The sequence below is a fragment of the Caretta caretta genome, chromosome 12 (assembly GCF_965140235.1).
Source record: "Caretta caretta isolate rCarCar2 chromosome 12, rCarCar1.hap1, whole genome shotgun sequence".
Taxonomy (NCBI): Eukaryota; Metazoa; Chordata; order Testudines; family Cheloniidae; genus Caretta; species Caretta caretta.
In genome coordinates, this window is record NC_134217.1 from 33,851,120 (window position 1) to 33,867,811 (window position 16,692).

General features: G+C 43.1%; 1 protein-coding gene across 1 annotated transcript; it reads right to left on the minus strand.

The window, feature by feature from the left end:
• Positions 1 to 1,654: 1,654 nt before the first annotated feature.
• Positions 1,655 to 12,637, minus strand: MPHOSPH6 (M-phase phosphoprotein 6). Its single transcript, XM_048817145.2, has 5 exons — positions 12,420 to 12,637; positions 7,203 to 7,315; positions 5,922 to 6,012; positions 3,021 to 3,118; positions 1,655 to 2,574 (listed from the first exon to the last, which is right to left on the minus strand). Exons 1-5 carry the CDS (start codon positions 12,468 to 12,470, stop codon positions 2,439 to 2,441), a joined length of 489 nt encoding a protein of 162 aa, XP_048673102.1. The 5' UTR covers positions 12,471 to 12,637; the 3' UTR covers positions 1,655 to 2,438.
• Positions 12,638 to 16,692: the final 4,055 nt, after the last annotated feature.

Genomic DNA, 16,692 nt, shown 5'->3' on the forward strand with positions numbered 1-16,692 from the left:
AACCTTTAAAGCTTACACACTGCTAATAATTGTTGCGGGGTTATGCACATTTTCTTATAATCCTGCAATAACAGAATGTAAGTTTTCTGTGAAGCTGTTGAAATTCAAGTCACTTCACCTTCAAAACCTTCCACACAAACACACACAATGCAGAGTACACTCCAGGACTCAGAGATATCTCACTATAGAGCTGGTTTTGTTTTTCTCCCAATCACATGCAGCTATTCTGCCTTGGAATGAAGGACACAGAAGGTGTCCTCTCTGCATACATTCTCTGTGCAGAGAAGCCTCTGTGTAAAGTTTTATGCTCTTTTTATTATATGCATGCCTCAACTAATTATTCAATCAAAGGAACTTTCAGACAAGATTATGTGAAAGCAACAGAATGTCATCAGTTCAAGAATCCTGAAGCCCAAGCAAAATTTTAGTGACATCTAGTGGTCACTAGTGTCTCACTAGAATATAATTTCCCCAAAATACCTTGCACTATTATTCAGAAATCCTGCCATCACCAAATAAATCTATTCATATAACGGGGAGTCATTTCCTAGTAATAAGCAAGAAAGACTAATGGGATATATTCTGATTTTTTCTTGTGATGAGCAACAATAAATCACTTTGTAGTTCAGGTCACATTTGGGAAGAAAAATGTCTTGCGATCATTAACTTTTGTTCAATTGATGATTTTATATAGTCAAGTTTTAAGTAATTGAACTAGTATCATTTAATTAGCTCTGAAAACCTATATGAGATCATGAATCATGACTTTCCACCTTTATGACGCTCCCTTACTAGGTTAAAAGTGTATTTCTCTTTCCGTGTGTGATCCATCTTGAATATCTAATGAGGTGCTTTTGATATTTGGATTATAGTCCATATATCATACATGCAAACTACTGTAGATGTACGGCCTCTTACTTTATATAATTGAGTTTCGTGTCTTGCTTCACTGAGCTGTTCCAAAAAGAGAAGAAAAAAACCGACTCGTGTCCATAATGGAACTGCCCTACTTGCTTCCATTTAGCAAACTCCTCCAAATCCCTCCTTTCTCGAGAGGGCCAGCATCCTGGACGAGCAACCTGGACAACTAGCCAGGGAAATAAAATAAGAGAAAGCATATTTCTTGCTGAAGGTTGGGATACAGAAAACTGCTATAATTTTAGATGTGACACATGCTGACAACAAATTTCATTATGCCCAGAGCACCAATTGACGGAAGGCCAGTACTGTCTTTCTGTGCAACAATGCTTGAAACTGCTTTATTACTTTCTAACTAGAAAAGGCATTTCAACTCAACTAATATTTTGGGGCATGTGCTTAAGGCCCAGTTTTTTAAAGCTATTGAGGTGTTGCTGTGCTCAGCATTGCAATGCTTAATTGATTTAGGATCCTAAGTTTCATTCTCAAAAGGGATGTAGGCATTTAGGAGCCTAAATCCCATTGACGGTCAATCTCTAAAGCCCTTTTCAAAATTAGATCTAGGCTCCTAAATCAGTTAGGTATTGCAATGCTAAGTGCATCAATGTCTAAATACATTTAAAAATCTGGGCCTGAATCTAAACACTATCAAACAATGCACTACACATCTCACAGGGTATGTTAAGTTCCAGTGTTTATATTATATTACCTAAACAACAATAATCAGACACAAAAGTCTTTTAAAAAGTTTTTATTCAGTTTAAGATGTGTTTCTTAAGCAGTCATTATGCTGCTATCACAGATCTTGTTTACAAGATTGGAAAATTTTTGCCAGAAAAGAAAACCACAACCAAAGGAACATCAGAATTTTTTTTTTTTGGAGGCAAGACATTGAGCAGATCATGATTCATACATGTCAAAGTGAAAACATCACCCAATATAAATGCTTCTATTACAAAAACCTCTCTTTAAACAGATTTTATAAAAAAAATAAAATTCAATGAAATGGATTTAATCTCTCTGTTCCTTTTTCAAAGTATTTTTAGAATTGTTAAAGAAACATATGTTTCTGCAGACTATTTCTTTCAATTTAGAAAGTGTAAGGGGTTTCAATTTATACAGTAAAAAAAACACTGAAAGCAGAATTGCTTTATAAGATTGGCCACAGCTCATCTTTAGCTGAAATACTTGCGTTCAATTACCATCATAAAATGTAAAGATCATTGCTCTCAAACACACGGGATAGCCATCTTACTTATGCACAATATTTAAACAGCTAATTGGCTTAGAGCCCCATGGTCACTACAACTTGCTCAGATAGGAAAGGATGTATGACATCCATTATATATGTATCCACTTTAAAAGTATGTTTGTCATGTGGACAGCAGAAATTTCAATCAGAATAGACTTAGATTTTACACACGTATCTTACATTATTTGGTGGAAAATAAACACTCCCCAGTTCATGTTACTCTGACCTGTAGATGACATTTCTATTAGCTCCAATTGTGCAGTTCACATCAATCCTGGGGTTTTAAGAACATTTTCTTTGCTTTGCTAGGTCTCATGTTACTGTTCTCATCTTCACCCTGTAGCACACGCTGGTCTCTCTTTTTCAAGAATTTCTTCCCAATAGTTCTGACTAACGTTTCATATCTGTTAAGATATTTAAATTAAAATACAAATCACTATTCTTCATAAAATCAAAGCAAACTCGTGCACAACAAGTCATAAATCCTATCAGCTATACCAATCTGTGGTGCAACAAAGGATTGCCTATGTCACTCCTCTTACAACACAGTGTAAGAGACACAGCTACTGCCTCTATCAAGATATCAGCATAATATTAAGGGGCCAATTTTGCTTTCTGTCACACTGAATGACACAATAGAGAGCAAAAAGGTGTAGCGGAGGGTAAAAAATGGCCCCAAGTTATTTCCCCAGGAAGTAATGAAACTACTCCATTGAACACTTTCTTCAAAATTCTTATTTAAAAATATCTTGTGCACAACACAAAAGTTTGCTCTTTTATAAACACTCTGATGAGAGTGCAGCAACACATCATCTTGGTAATTTTAACTATGCCATAAAACATAAATTACCTTCTGGCCATTTCTTCATCTGATACATCAGCCTCGGCTGTATCATCTGCTTCAATTTCTTCTTTCTTGTACCTAGAGTTCATTTGGATCATTAACTTCTGAAAATGAAATGGGAAATCAGTTTAACAGTTAACTCGTTCACAGAATTTCAATTATATAGATATTACTGATAAGAAATTCATTTTTAATATGGACAAGCAAAACTCTGGGGATAAAGAGTCCTAACTGAAGCTACTTTCCCTTCTTTGTAGTATGAATTTAGGGCTAGATCATGGATTTATCATGAGCCATGAATAAAAGGGAGCACGCAGCCGTGCTTTGCTGGGTGAAGACAAGGGAATGAATGAACTGTGACTGGCTGCTTCCCCCTTGCTCCCCAGGTTGGTAGTGGTGGTGATTCGCACCAGTGCTATACCTGGTGGAGCTTAGTTCCTCCTCTGTTACCCCACCTGCACAGTGATTCAGATAGCTTGTGTAGGGGAGTGTCTTCGGTCCTCATGCAACCCAGCATGGCCCTGAAAGCAGCTCATGACCCAGCCCTTAGAAAACTTAAAATAATGAGTTTTGTTATAATTTTCCTGCATCTTAAAATTGTTCTAATATAAACACACCTATTTTTGGTTCCTTTCTTGTTTGCGCACCAGCACGGTGCCTGGCATCTGGGACTAGGTTTTCTTAGCACTCTTTACGATTGTTGCCATTTAAGTGGTAATGCACTATCGATCGTAGTGGATAAATCTTTTAAAAAAGTTATGTAGCAGATCTGTTTTTTCATTGTCAAGTATAATCCAGTGTATATAATTCCCAGATCTTAAGGGTGGGTCAAATTTCGGAACTAAGCCACTTAAAAATGTTTATTTAGCAGGGAGAATCTGTCTGAAAGCTTTACAATAAAATGCTATTTGCATTAAAAAAATGCAAAAAAAAGCCAGTGAAAATGCCAACCCTGGTGAGACAGTAATCATAATTCCCCCTAAATCATATTAGATCTGAATTGAGCATCAGTAACTTTTCATCTTAGGCAGTTATTTAGCTGTGAGAGACAGATTAATGGCAGTCTTGTTGTTACTATTATAGCACCATAGACGTGTGTGACGTTGAACAGAAGTTAAAGACACCTCTGCTCAAAAGAGTTTTTATTTTAAAGGCATGATTCTGTAAGACCTTATTCACATGAGTAGTTTCCAGTCAACAGGGCTGACAGTTTGCAGGTTTGGGCCCTAAATTAAGCAGCAATATGATGACTAAAGATCCAGACTGGAAGAAAAGTGGTAGAGCAGTGAGATTGGGCAGTTGTTTTGCTGAGCAGTACATGGAACATGGAGGCTTTGTTCTTGGAGGGGAGGAAAATGTATAGGAATCATGAAACTATTGAGCTGTTGACATATGGGAGGGGGAGCCAGATATTTTCCAGAAATAGCACTTTATTTATTTCCAAAATCTTGGCTTGAATCACAATCACATTGAATCACAATGTGGAAATACATTTTATTTAAGACAACGCCTGCAGAAAGCACTGCATTGACAGAGTACCAGCAAACAGCATGAGCTCCTCCATATCACCGGCATATACGTCTTAGTGCTAATCTGGAGCCATCTCTATCTAAGTGGAGGATGGCAATTCAGACTCCAAACTCATTCAGCTGAGATAAACAACATGGGTGCCAATGGACGTTAGTGTGTGACATGGACTTGTGTCAATCTGGGACTGGAAAGACTCATTTCATAGTGCCAGACAGATTTCATCCCTCTTGACTTGGGTAAAAGCTCCTCAGAGGTGACAGGCTCCATTTGTTCAAATGGATCAAACATATACAACACAAGTGAATATACCACTTTTAATCCACAGATTTTTTTTTTTAAAATTATTAGGACCTCTTTTCACAGCTGGATAAATCAGGCAGAGAGAAGTAAAGAGACTCGGACCTAGGTCACAGAGCAAATGAAAGGCAGAAGCAGGAACAAGTCTCTTAAGTACCAATCCAGTACCTAGGCTCTTACTGAGGCAGTGTGATCAAAAGTAAATACTCCCCATAATGTTGTATTTTCAGTACAGAATTGCAAACATTTAATAAAATCATTCAATCTTCTTTGCCTGCATTTTAATTTATTTTCAAATTCCTGCAATCAAACAGCTCTACTTCTAAAGGTTGAAAACAACAAGTGCAAGCACAGAGAGAGCATATTAACACATGAATTAATGACTGAGTATCAACAACCCAGTTAGAAGAGCTGCTGATTTTGCTGACCAGCAATGGGAATGTTGAATAGGAGGAAGAAGGGAAGCTGAGTTGGAAATTACCATTTTCATCCTACCTAGCGGAGCTCAAATTAGAAGCATGAAGATTGGACACATTTAGGCAATAATCCACTTTGTGCTATAAACTATATAAAGCTCAATTGACTCTCACTGAAGTCAACCAAAAGACACTTCTTGATTTCAATGGAAGCCACGTTGAGACTTAACTCCAATTTATAGTTTTTCTTAGTTACTACCTGGTGCGGTGCGTTGGTGCCACCCCCTCTGGCCAACTGTAGCCCATCCCCCAATGGGGCTGTCTGTCTATTCATGGTGCCCAGGGGTCTGAAAACCCTTTCTTCACTCCCCACCCACTCCACCGGGTTCCAACTCAGGGCCCTCAAGTTAGGTAAGCAGGATCAGAGTTCTTCAACTCTGACAATGCCCTAAGCTTCTTCCTACCTTCCCCTGGATCTCTGCAGGTTCTCCAGCCTATTGGTCCGTTCATCCCCATCTGCTTCCCAGCCCTTTTTACCCTCCTAGCTGCTGTGAGGCTTCCAATCAGCAGTGGCTGGCAGTGCCTGTATTAACCCTTTGGTTGCTGGTCCAGTGTGGGGTACATACACTCCATGACCCTAACAGAGTAGAACATTTGACAGTACCTCAACTTCTGGATTGAACCCTTTAAAGGACATTCTGCCATAAAGTAGGTCTTCACATGGCATAAAGCTTCTCTCTTCTATTATAAAACTCCTGCACAATAAACAAAGCCAAGTATTTGTCTGAACAGCATGTCTTAACATAGTCACAAGAACCAAAAGCAATAAAAAGCAAAAACCAAAAAAATGAAGTGTCTTAGGCCAGGTCTAGGTCTGAAAAAGTTTGCTGGTATAAGAAATGTTGCTCTCCTCCCACAAAAAAACCCAGCCAGACCCAAAAAACCCACCCAAACAAAAAAAAAAAACCCACCACAAATAAAAACCCTCAAAAAACCAAACACACAAACCCTCACACTCCTAGGTGACATTTCTATACCAGCAAATTTCTAGTGTAGAGCTGGCCCTAGTAGAGACTGAGAGGAAATAAAACCATGTGGTTCTCTCTTCAAAGATTGTTTTCTTTTCTCTTTTAATGAAAAAACCAAGAGACAAAAAGAAGTCTTCCCCCAGGAATTATCACATACATGTACTACAGAAGTGTTCCACCTTCTCATCCCCACCCTGCACATGTAAAATACTGAATATCAGTAACTTTAATCACATGTAATTAATTCTCTGAACTCCAAACGTTAAGAAGAGACTCCCTCTTGTTAAAAAAATTCCCTCTTTTAAAGGACAAAATAAACTATTTTTAAAATAGTTTTTTTTTTTACTGTTTATAGCACCTCTTCAGAAGGCAGGAATGGAAGTTTGTGCCCTTACTAGAAGAGGTTTTCCTTATTGTTGCATCTCCATTATGAATTCTGCAACTGGATATTCATGGATTGACCCTGTGCCTGAATGAAACATTAATGAAATCAGTGAAGCTGCATGAAGGAGCCAGATTCTCTCTCATGGACTTGATTGCAAGATTGGGGCCTAATTTATAAGGTTTCAGCCATTTTTTTTTTTAAAAAAAAGCAAAAGCAGCATTAAATCACCTGGTCACTAAAAAGAAAATAATTACATGGATACTAGGAAAACATACAGATGGAAAAAAAAAGGGGAGGGGGGGAAGTAGGTCAAACTCTGGATTTATAAACCTTGAGAGTGGTTCCTTAGAATAAAATGCTGCATAAGTATGCTACACCTACCAATCTGCCTCTTTTCCTAATGTCTACTGGCGACTAAGAGTTATTATTATTCTTGAGGTATTTCTTGGACAGAAAAGGATTAATAGACAACACTTTGTTTTGCCTCCCAAACAGTCCAGATATAAGTAATGGAAAAATATGACAAACTTACTCCTTTTCTTTGAGTTCTGGTAAATCCAGATACCAGTGCTCTTCACTGATTATCTTCTTTTCCTCCTCCTCTAGTTGTTTTTTGGTTTCTGAATCCAATCCTCTTTGCATGAACTGAAAGAAACGCACACAAAGATTTTTCTGCATGAAGTGTCTTTTCCCCATATGTGAGTTACAACTATTTAATAGGTTGCCTGACATTTATTGTTCATGCAATATTTCATGAAAAAAGTTAAGAAGTTTTGCCTGACTCTTTTAAAAGTCAGCTCAAAGTTAGGGCAATTGCCAATGTACAGACAGAAACAATGGCAATATTAAAATTCAGTTGCATCACCACTTACATACCCAGGTGACCAGCACTCTAGTAACACTGGAGATAGTTTTGACTTCCTTGGCTTATTACCATCCTGCAATTCCTGGGGGTCTGGCAAAGGACTGAGGAAAATTTAACTATTTCAAAGCTGTGGCTGCATACCAGATGCCAAATGGTTACACTCCACCACATAAAGCGGTCAGGGGACAAACTGGACCTGGCTTAGGCCAGGTTAGCATTTGTTTTTTTCCAGTATTCTTTTGAGGGCGCCCCCTTGTCCTCCAGATTCTCAGATTTCATTTAAAAAAATAAAAGTTCGACTCTAGCCCCCAAGGCTGCAAAGAGAGCCCTTATAGCAAACGAATGTTAGGCCTGGTTTTCACTTAAAAATTAGGCTATGTCTACACTTAAACCACTACAGCAGCACAGCTGCATCTGCGCTGCTAGAGTGCTTCAGCATAGCCACTCATTACAGTGATAGTAGGGGTTTTCCTGCCGCTGTAATTAATCTACCTCCCCAGAAGCAGTAGTTAGGTTGATGGAAGAATTTTTCCATTGACTTAGTGCTGTCTGCCCTAGGGATTAGGTTGGTTTACCTACATTGCTCACGAGTGTGGATTTTTCACATCCACGAGAGACATAAATCGGTCAACCTAACTTTTTTAGTGTAGACCTAGCTACATTGTTAAGGGGTGAGGAAAATTCACACTGCTGAGTGCTATGGTTAAGCTGACCTCCCCCCCAGTGTAGATGCCACTCAGAGAGGTGGATTAACTACAGCAATGGGAAAACTGAAGGAAGTGTCTACACTATGGCCGTAGTGTAGATATGGAGTAATGCAATGATGTTTGAGGAGTTCACAGAGAGACTGGAACAACAGCTTGAAGAAGTGTGAGCTGCCCATTTCATCTCCATGGGGTGTTAACTCAAGTGAGTTCAATTAAAAGTCAATGTTAACAATTTCAGCGACCAAACCATGACCGAACGTTGAAGGTTCACTTTCTCCACAACGAGAAAAGCTATAAACATTTCTTTTTAAAATTAATGTTCACGATTGGAGCTGGGGCCTCAGGCCTGGTCTACAGACAACTTTTGTACCAGTATAAATATGTCTGTTAGGGGATGTGATTTTTTACCCACAGTAATACTGATAAAACCCCTAGTGTAGATGTAATTCTACTGCTATAGCTTATTCCCCTTCCTGAATGGGAATGTTATACTGGTATAAGAACATTTATACCAGTATAATTAGGGCTCTACCAAATTCACAGTCCTTTTTCGTCAATTTCCCAGTCATAGGATTTTAAAAATAGTCAATTTCACGGTTTCAGATGTTTACATCTGAAATTTCATGTGTTGTAACTATGTGGGTCCCAACCTGAAAGAGTGTCGTGGGGGGTCACAAAGCTACTGTGTGCCCGTGTGGGGGAAAGAACACAGGACATATGAGGGTCATCACTTTTGTGGGGGGACAGGGCTGGCCAGGGCCCCATGGTCCCTGCCCGCCATCCAATGGCCCCTTTAAATCTTGAGCATTGGGCTTGGAGCTGGGGAGCGGCAGGGCTGGGGGCGCCCCATCCAGCAGCTCATACTGTGCGCTGGGCTCCTGCTGCTAGTCCCTGGAGCACCAGGGGAAGAGATACTCCCAGGGCTGGGTCAGACCTACCTCCAGAACCTCCCCTGGCCGCAGTAGGGGAGGGGCGGGGGCCGCTGCAGGGAAAGAGGAAGTCCCATCCCTCCCCAGCCCAGAGGGCACTAGCAGCTGGAGCCCAGTGCATGGTAGGAGCCCCTGGCTGGTGCACTGGGCTGCCCCTCCCCTACAATAGCCAGATATCACAGGGGAGATCAGATTTCATGGTCTGTGATGCATTTTTCATGGCCATGAATTTGGTAGAGCCCTAAGTATAATTGCATTCATAGTGGGCGGGGGGAAGGCAGTTGGAGGAGAGGCAGGGGAGAGAGGTGTACCTCTAACTGCACTGGTAAAGCAGTACAACCTGTATTTAGACAAGCCCTTAGGCACATCCCTATCACACTTACATCTTTATCTGGCATTAGCCATGAGTACATCCAAACCTTACCAGAGAAGATGCTAGCAAAGCACAGCAGAGCATGCATGACCCTATTTTAAACATCTGCACAATCTACTGTGACAAATCATTTTGGTGTCCCAAGTAGACAGAGATTGGCTTGTGGATGGAGATTGGAATGTGCCACTACTTCCCCACCCCCAAACAAATATATTTATAAATGGACAATCAAATTAAAAGTTGGTTTATCATTTTTCAGGCTATGCAAAACATTAAGTGTATTATTTTAATTATTTAATTTATATATTAATTCAATAGCACAGTCTGAAAAGTGATAAGCCACCTTAATTTCTCATGTTCCATTTTTACTGCTATATGTACCCAACTCTGTGTGAGTTTCTTAACTAAAGAAAACAGAGTTTTGTTTTCTGAAAGAATTCAAAAACATGTCAAAGCCTTACATTTAAAATTACAGTATCTGGATTTTCTCATAAGTGAGTAAAATGAGAGAGTCTATGTGGAAAAACATGTTAATCAAGGAAACTGGTTAGCTAGACTTAAGTCTCAATGGGAGAAGTTTTATTATAGGCACCCAATCAATGTTCATTTTTATTGATTATGTACCTAAAAACAAATGATCTAGGAGATCTCTTGGATACAACTATCTGGTTACTTACATTTAAAATGATAAAAAAAATACAGATTGCAATAATTGCAAAGCACGTAAAACATGCCGAGTGTTTCTTTGTGTCAAAGTTTAGTCTCCATAGAAACACAGATGTAAGCCTTTGGTGAGCAGAGACTTGTAATTGTGCTAATTATTCTGCTACCTTTATGGAAAGTGAACTCTGCTACATCTGAGGACTGAACTGAGACTGTAAAACTCGTTTCACTTAGTACTTTGAAGGACTATGGCCCCAAATACCAAGCTAAAAAAGGAATGGCACAACTAAAATGTAGCAAACAAGGCATGAAGTCTCTGCTATATTAAGTTATAAATATTTAATGAATATTTATGTTTTTAAAAAATTAATGGCAATTCAGCTTCTGTGTTGTTCGGCAGAAACAGAGAGAGCATCAATCATGCCAGTGTGTACTCTACTGAATTATGTGTTGCATTACACGACATGAACCAGAGTCCATTAGCCACTGAGCTGAGACTAATTTCACTTTGGACTTGATGCTAGATTCACAATTCCAAGGGCGATGGCTAGGTCAGTACTTTATTAATATCCCTCTCTCATGCTACTACATTTATGAGTTGTTAAAAGAGTGGGGGGGGGGGGGGGGAAGAGGGAGGGACAATGGTCTAAGTTAACACCGTTATAGGATATTAAGCCAGAACTGGCCAGAAAAATCAGTGCACAACAAAATCCAAGGCTAGGAAATATTTCGAGTCAAGGCAGCTCAACCAAATGTGGCAAGCAAAGGGAATATTTTAAATTAAAGATATAAAGAAAAAGAGTTTGAACACTTATGTTCATGATAAAGAGGCCAGCACAGATAGCTCCTGGGAAGAAAAGAATTTTCAAATTGTTTCCAGCAAAGAAATCCCAGTTTTGCTTATGCAAGATTTTGCTGAAATAAGGAAGGTAGTTCACAGTATGTTTCTGGATCAAAACAACAGGCACCCTATAGTTCATAAAACCACTGGACACTTCTTATGTATCAGCTTCCCCACTGCCAAGGTCCCCACTAGTTCAGCACTCCCCACTAGTTCAGCTTCCCCACTGCCAAGGTCATCTCCCCTGCTACCCTAAAGAGGCATTCTTCCCCATCCGCACCACCCCTGGGAATGGTCTCCTTTCTGTGACTCCCCAATTCTTTCACAGTGGGGAGCAATGCTAAAGTACCCTGGAAAATGTGTGTGTGTGTGTGGGGAGGGGCGTTATCATAATGAGGGAGCAGTAGTTTTGGTGGAACAGAGTATAATGTGTATTCTTCAAAAACCTAGGTAAATTTAAAACAAAATGTTTTTCTGGGTCTGTGACCCCTCGTGACCACCCTCCCCCTCAAATACGTCTCCCCCACACGTCTCATGCCGTGTGCAGAATCCTCCCAGATCTCTTCCCATGAGCTCAAATCCCAGTGCAACCTGCCCTTCCTCCCCTCCAAGCCTCCTAAATACCTACCCCCCCGCCGCCCTACACGTCAGGCCTTTACCTTACAGCCCCACAATCCACCCAGGGGTCACCAACCCCAAACCTTGCTCCCTAAGCCGACAGTCCCAGCTCTGCCACCAGGGTAGGCTCCCCCAATCACCTCTCCACCTGGGAACCCCTTCCCCATCCCTCCCTAGGGGGGCAGCTTATCCCTCAGCCCCCCCCCACCTGATTTCAACTCCCCTCACTCCCTCTCCCAGAGCCCCCAACTCTCCCCATTCCCCACTGCCCCCAAACCCTCCCAGGGGGCATCTTGCTCCATACACCCCCCGTCACCCGACCCCAACCCCCCTCACTCTCTGCCTCACCCCCCATCCTCTCCCTATCCCGCCCCCCACGCTCTTCCCCAGGGCCCCCACCCCTCCCCAAGGGACACTCCTTCTCCCAGAGCCCCCAGCTCTCCCCATTCCCCACTGCCCCCAAACCCTCCCCAGGGGGCATCTTGCTCCATACACCCCCCGTCACCCGACCCCAACCCCCCTCACTCTCTGCCTCACCCCCCATCCTCTCCCCATCCCGCCCCCCACGCTCTTCCCCAGGGCCCCCATCCCCCGGGGTTGGCTGCCCCACACGCCACCTAACATCCCTCACTCGGATCAGCCCCGCAACCCGCCCCTCCGCCCGGCCTGCCCCTGCCCGGGCTCCCAACGGGGGCCCCCCCGCCCCGCGGCCTGCTGCTCCCCCTCCCCGCGCCGGGAGCCGCCGCCTCTCACCTTCATGCGCAGCAGGTTCTTGGACAGCTTGGTCTTCACCTCCCCGGCCATTGCGGTGCCGGGCCTGGGCCGCGGGCGGGCCCCGCTCGATCCCCGCCCTCCCCTGCTGCTGCAGCCGCCTCCTGAGGCCGCGCACTGGCCGCCACGCGCACAGGCCGGGAGCCGGCGGGGTGGGCAGGGCCAGATTTCCGCCCAGGGGCCTCTGCGGCCGGGCTGGAGCGGGCGGCGAAGCCGCCGCGCAATTGCGATGCGACCGGCTCGGCCCAGCCCGCCTCACGGGCCTGGGGCGGCTTCAAGCGGCGCTGGGGTGTTTTACAGCGGAACGGGGCACCCCCCGAGCCTGGCGTCTGCACGGGGACAGGGAGTGGGGCTCAGACAGAATGGGGAGACCCCCCCCCGAGCCTGGCTCTCATCGGAAGGGGTAGGGAGAGGGGCTCAGATCCCACCTGTAGCAAACTCGCCTGAGCCTGACTCACATGGGGGGACAGGGATGGGGGTCAGACCACCACAGATGGGCAAGGGTCCCCCAGAGCCCGGCATAGATATGGGGGAAGCTGGGAGCAGAATTCAGGCACCATGCGGGGGCGGGGGGGAGGAGACCCCCTAGATCCTAGCTCACATAAGGAACAGGGATAGGGTTGCCAATTTTGGTTGGATGTATTCCTGGAGGTTTCATCCCAGGACATAATCTTTAATTCCTGGAGGCTCCAGGGCAATCCTGGAGGGTTGGGCTCAGATCCCCCACAACAGCAACTCTACCAAACCTGGCTCATGTGAGGGGCGCACAGAGATGCTATGTGTGTGGGGGCTCCTTAAAGCCTGGCGCACACATGGGCAGGGGCATGGAGAGGCTTACACACCTTGGGAACAGGGACCCACAGATCCCAGGTCACAAAGGGGAGTCATGGAGAGGGGCTCAGACCCTCCCAGATAGGTAAGTCCCCGCCAGAACCTGGCTCACATGAAGGGGGAAGGGAAGGTGGGGGTCACATAGCTGTCGCTGGGGGGGGGGGTGCTATAAAGTGTGACACACATATGGCTGGGGAATGTGAGTCTGACAGGTGCCCCTGCCCCCTATTCTTCCCCAGTCCTCCTGTCACTCACCCCCATTTCTTCTTTCCTCTTGTTCCACCCTCCCCTCCTACATCCCTTAGTCTCCCTCCTTTCTCCATCCCCTGATCTCCCAGTTCCTTTCCCTCTATTCCCACCTCCCCTCCCAGTGAGCATTTGCTTATGTAGTATATTTTCTTTTCAAAACACAGTTTTAGCACCTTCTCAATATTCTGCTGTACTCAGAACAAGAATCCCCATTTGACAGAGGCATATTGGAACAATATTCCTGTTTCGTTTTTTAACTTGAGATTTCTGCTCGGAGCTGGATTCAAACCTCACAGTACCTGGGATTCTATTCAGATTTAAGAGGAACAGCCGTGTTAGTCTGTATTCGCAAAAAGAAAAGGAGTACTTGTGGCACCTTAGAGACTAACCAATTTATTTGAGCATGAGCTTTCGTGAGCTACAGCTCACTTCATATACATCTGATGAAGTGAGCTGTAGCTCACGAAAGCTCATGCTCAAATAAATTGGTTAGTCTCTAAGGTGCCACAAGTACTCCTTTTCTTTATTCAGATTTAATAATTGTTACAGCCCCTCAGAGTAACCCAAGTTCTAGGGGTGGTAATTTCTCAGATAGTTAGCCTGTCTCTCTGCATATGCTCAATGTACTCCATTAGGATTGCAAATGGACCTGCAAATCATAGCGTGCCTAGCTGAAGAAGCAAATTCTTTTTCAAAGAACATTTTTGTTTATCCTTCCCTCCGCTCCTCCCCTATGGTCCCTTAAGGGCCCCCACTCCAGGCTGCTGGCTCGTCAGCCATCATCTCTCTTGGGTAGAAACTCGCATCTCTCTCCCTCGTGACTGGGCTTTTTTTCTGGGCTGCACAGATCCCTGCCTACACTATGTTATTCCCAGCAAGCCAAACGGCTTAACCAGGCCAACGTTTGTGCTTCGCTTTCAATTTGAAAGTTATGAACGATGTAATTGCCAGCAGTTATAAGTTACCGCACAGATTTTTAGAAGTAAGTATATTTATTCTTAAGGTGAAAGCATTACATAGAAAACATATTAAAAACAATAAGAGTTCCTACATGCATGCAAAACCTTACCAGAGGTAACCCATCAGTCTTATGAGGTCTCAGTAGGCCAATACCTTCCAGTACCCCCCAGGAACGATTGGGGCCCCCTGTGGACAGAGGGTCCTGTCCATTTGCTGGATCAGAAAGGTCATGTATCAGTTTAAACCCAGGCTATTTATCTAAACTTCTTTCTTTGTCTGTTAGTCTCTGGGGAATCCAGTTTGAACTGGTATACCTGAGCCTTTCCAGATAGTGGTACTTCTCTGGAGGTGTTACAACCTGAATGAATTTGCCTAAGCACTCCTCCTTCCCCTCCACCCCATACGTGGCCAGCCAGAACGTCAGTCTTTGCAGTCTCCTAAGCACAGGGATAATTCCTTGCACCCCTTGTGGGGCAGGGAGGTTTCAGGACCATGACCGAGCCCAATGGGGAGCTCCAGGACAGTTGTGCCATCCCAGAGCTCCCACTGTGTTGCGGCCTCTCCACACCACCATCCACTGCTTTACCTAACTGAGCCCCAGCTGGTGTAAGTAGTTGTATAATGATTTACACCAAATGAAGATCTGGCCCAGTATGTTCAAGTCTGAAGCGCTCTGTTTTGTAGTCAATACAGCATGGTAGATGTTATGTTTATTTAGAGAGGCAGAGATTGTAAAAAGGGTGCCTCAACATATGATCTACTTGGGCCATAAAAAAGCATCAAAGAAATGTTTTTAGATTGCATCTCTGAGCATCTATACCCCTCAATTGGATGGTGAGGAGGCTAGACAGCTGTCAGACATATTTTGGGTAAGATCATGCTTGGGTATTACACTGATTAAACATTCCATTGATTTCAGTGGAGATCTTCACAAGTTACACTTGTGTCGAGAGCAGAATCTGGCCCTAGCTCTTCAACCTCTGATGATATGAGGTTAGTCTAAATGAAAGAATTAAAAAAAGTGGTTCTAGTGATGGGAGGTAGGAGGGTCATTCTGAATGACCTTTCACCCCAATTCTGACAGCTAAAATTGCAACTCTGCTTTCAACCTACAAATGCATTTATTTTTTCCAAAAGAGAATATCTCACTGAAATAGCACATGGGAGAACAAAACTTAAATCATCAAAGATTCTGCATTAAACGGACAGATCAAAGATGTTATTTCCTAGGAGACAGAGGGTCCTTTTCTTCAGTGAATATCAAAGTTAAATCAAAGTTTTAATTAACATTATTTAAAGAGTAGTTTCTCTTTAAATAATGTGAAATAGTTCTTAAATGATCTTTGTGAACTGATTTCATGCTAAGTGGGTTCCAGTTTTAGATAGTGCAAAGGTTACCTACCTGCTAATATTATTTTTCCCCTTTAATAAGTGCATTTATACTTCCAGAATGATTGTAATTCTAGCAGACTATACCTATTTCAAGCATTGTACTGGCCTTTGAATTGACTAGGATTCCTTTAGAACTACCTTTGGATTCTGAGTTGCCTTTTAAAAACCTCTGAATATTTTAAACTGATTATTTCTGTAAAAACAAGCCCCTTAAAGTGTGGCAGCTAGGTCATTAATTTGTGCCAAAATCCTCAACTATATTGTAATTAGGGATAATACATATGTGCCATGACTCATCAGGAGCTAAGCTCCTTGTGCAGCAAGCCTCTTGCTAGCCATATAATAGTTAATTGAAATTCAATACAAAATGACCACATGGGCTTTTAAACTCCACAACAAATAAATAGTTTGTCCTATGGTATAACTGAAGATGTAGTCAGTTTGTTAAGCCCAGTTCTCTGTTCAGAACAAGGACCCTCCACTACTGTCCCAACGTCACCTAGCACTCCCCTTAAGAAGATGTAAGCAAGCTTTTTTTATTTCACCTACTGGATCCTGATTGCCTACTGCCTTCTCTTGGCCTTTCTAGCCACTGGATGTCTAAAACTTGTTAGTTCTGCTGGTTCCAGAGCCTGAGTGGCCTTTTTAGGCAGTACTCAGAGGTCTAAACTCACTGCCCCTCTTTCCCAGTGATACTTTTCCTTTGGGCTGGTGATGCCTCCAGCAAGGAGTAGGGCTAGTACACTCCATCACAATGTGTCTAAAAACAAGCAAATGAGACAGAGGTAGGTGTCGGTGGTAAGTTTGAAAACTGTAAAATGTT

What these genes read in the sequence shown, in the direction of transcription:
- MPHOSPH6 (XM_048817145.2), bottom strand. Translation starts at nt 12,470, where the DNA reads ATGGCCGGGGAGGTGAAGACCAAGCTGTCCAAGAACCTGCTGCGCATG. An exon ending in AGAACCTGCTGCGCATGAAG is followed by an intron (nt 7,316 to 12,419) that starts GTGAGAGGCGGC and finishes CGTTTCTTTCAG; the next exon opens with TTCATGCAAAGAGGATTGGA. An exon ending in GATGAAGAAATGGCCAGAAG is followed by an intron (nt 2,575 to 3,020) that starts GTAATTTATGTT and finishes ATATCTTAACAG; the next exon opens with ATATGAAACGTTAGTCAGAA.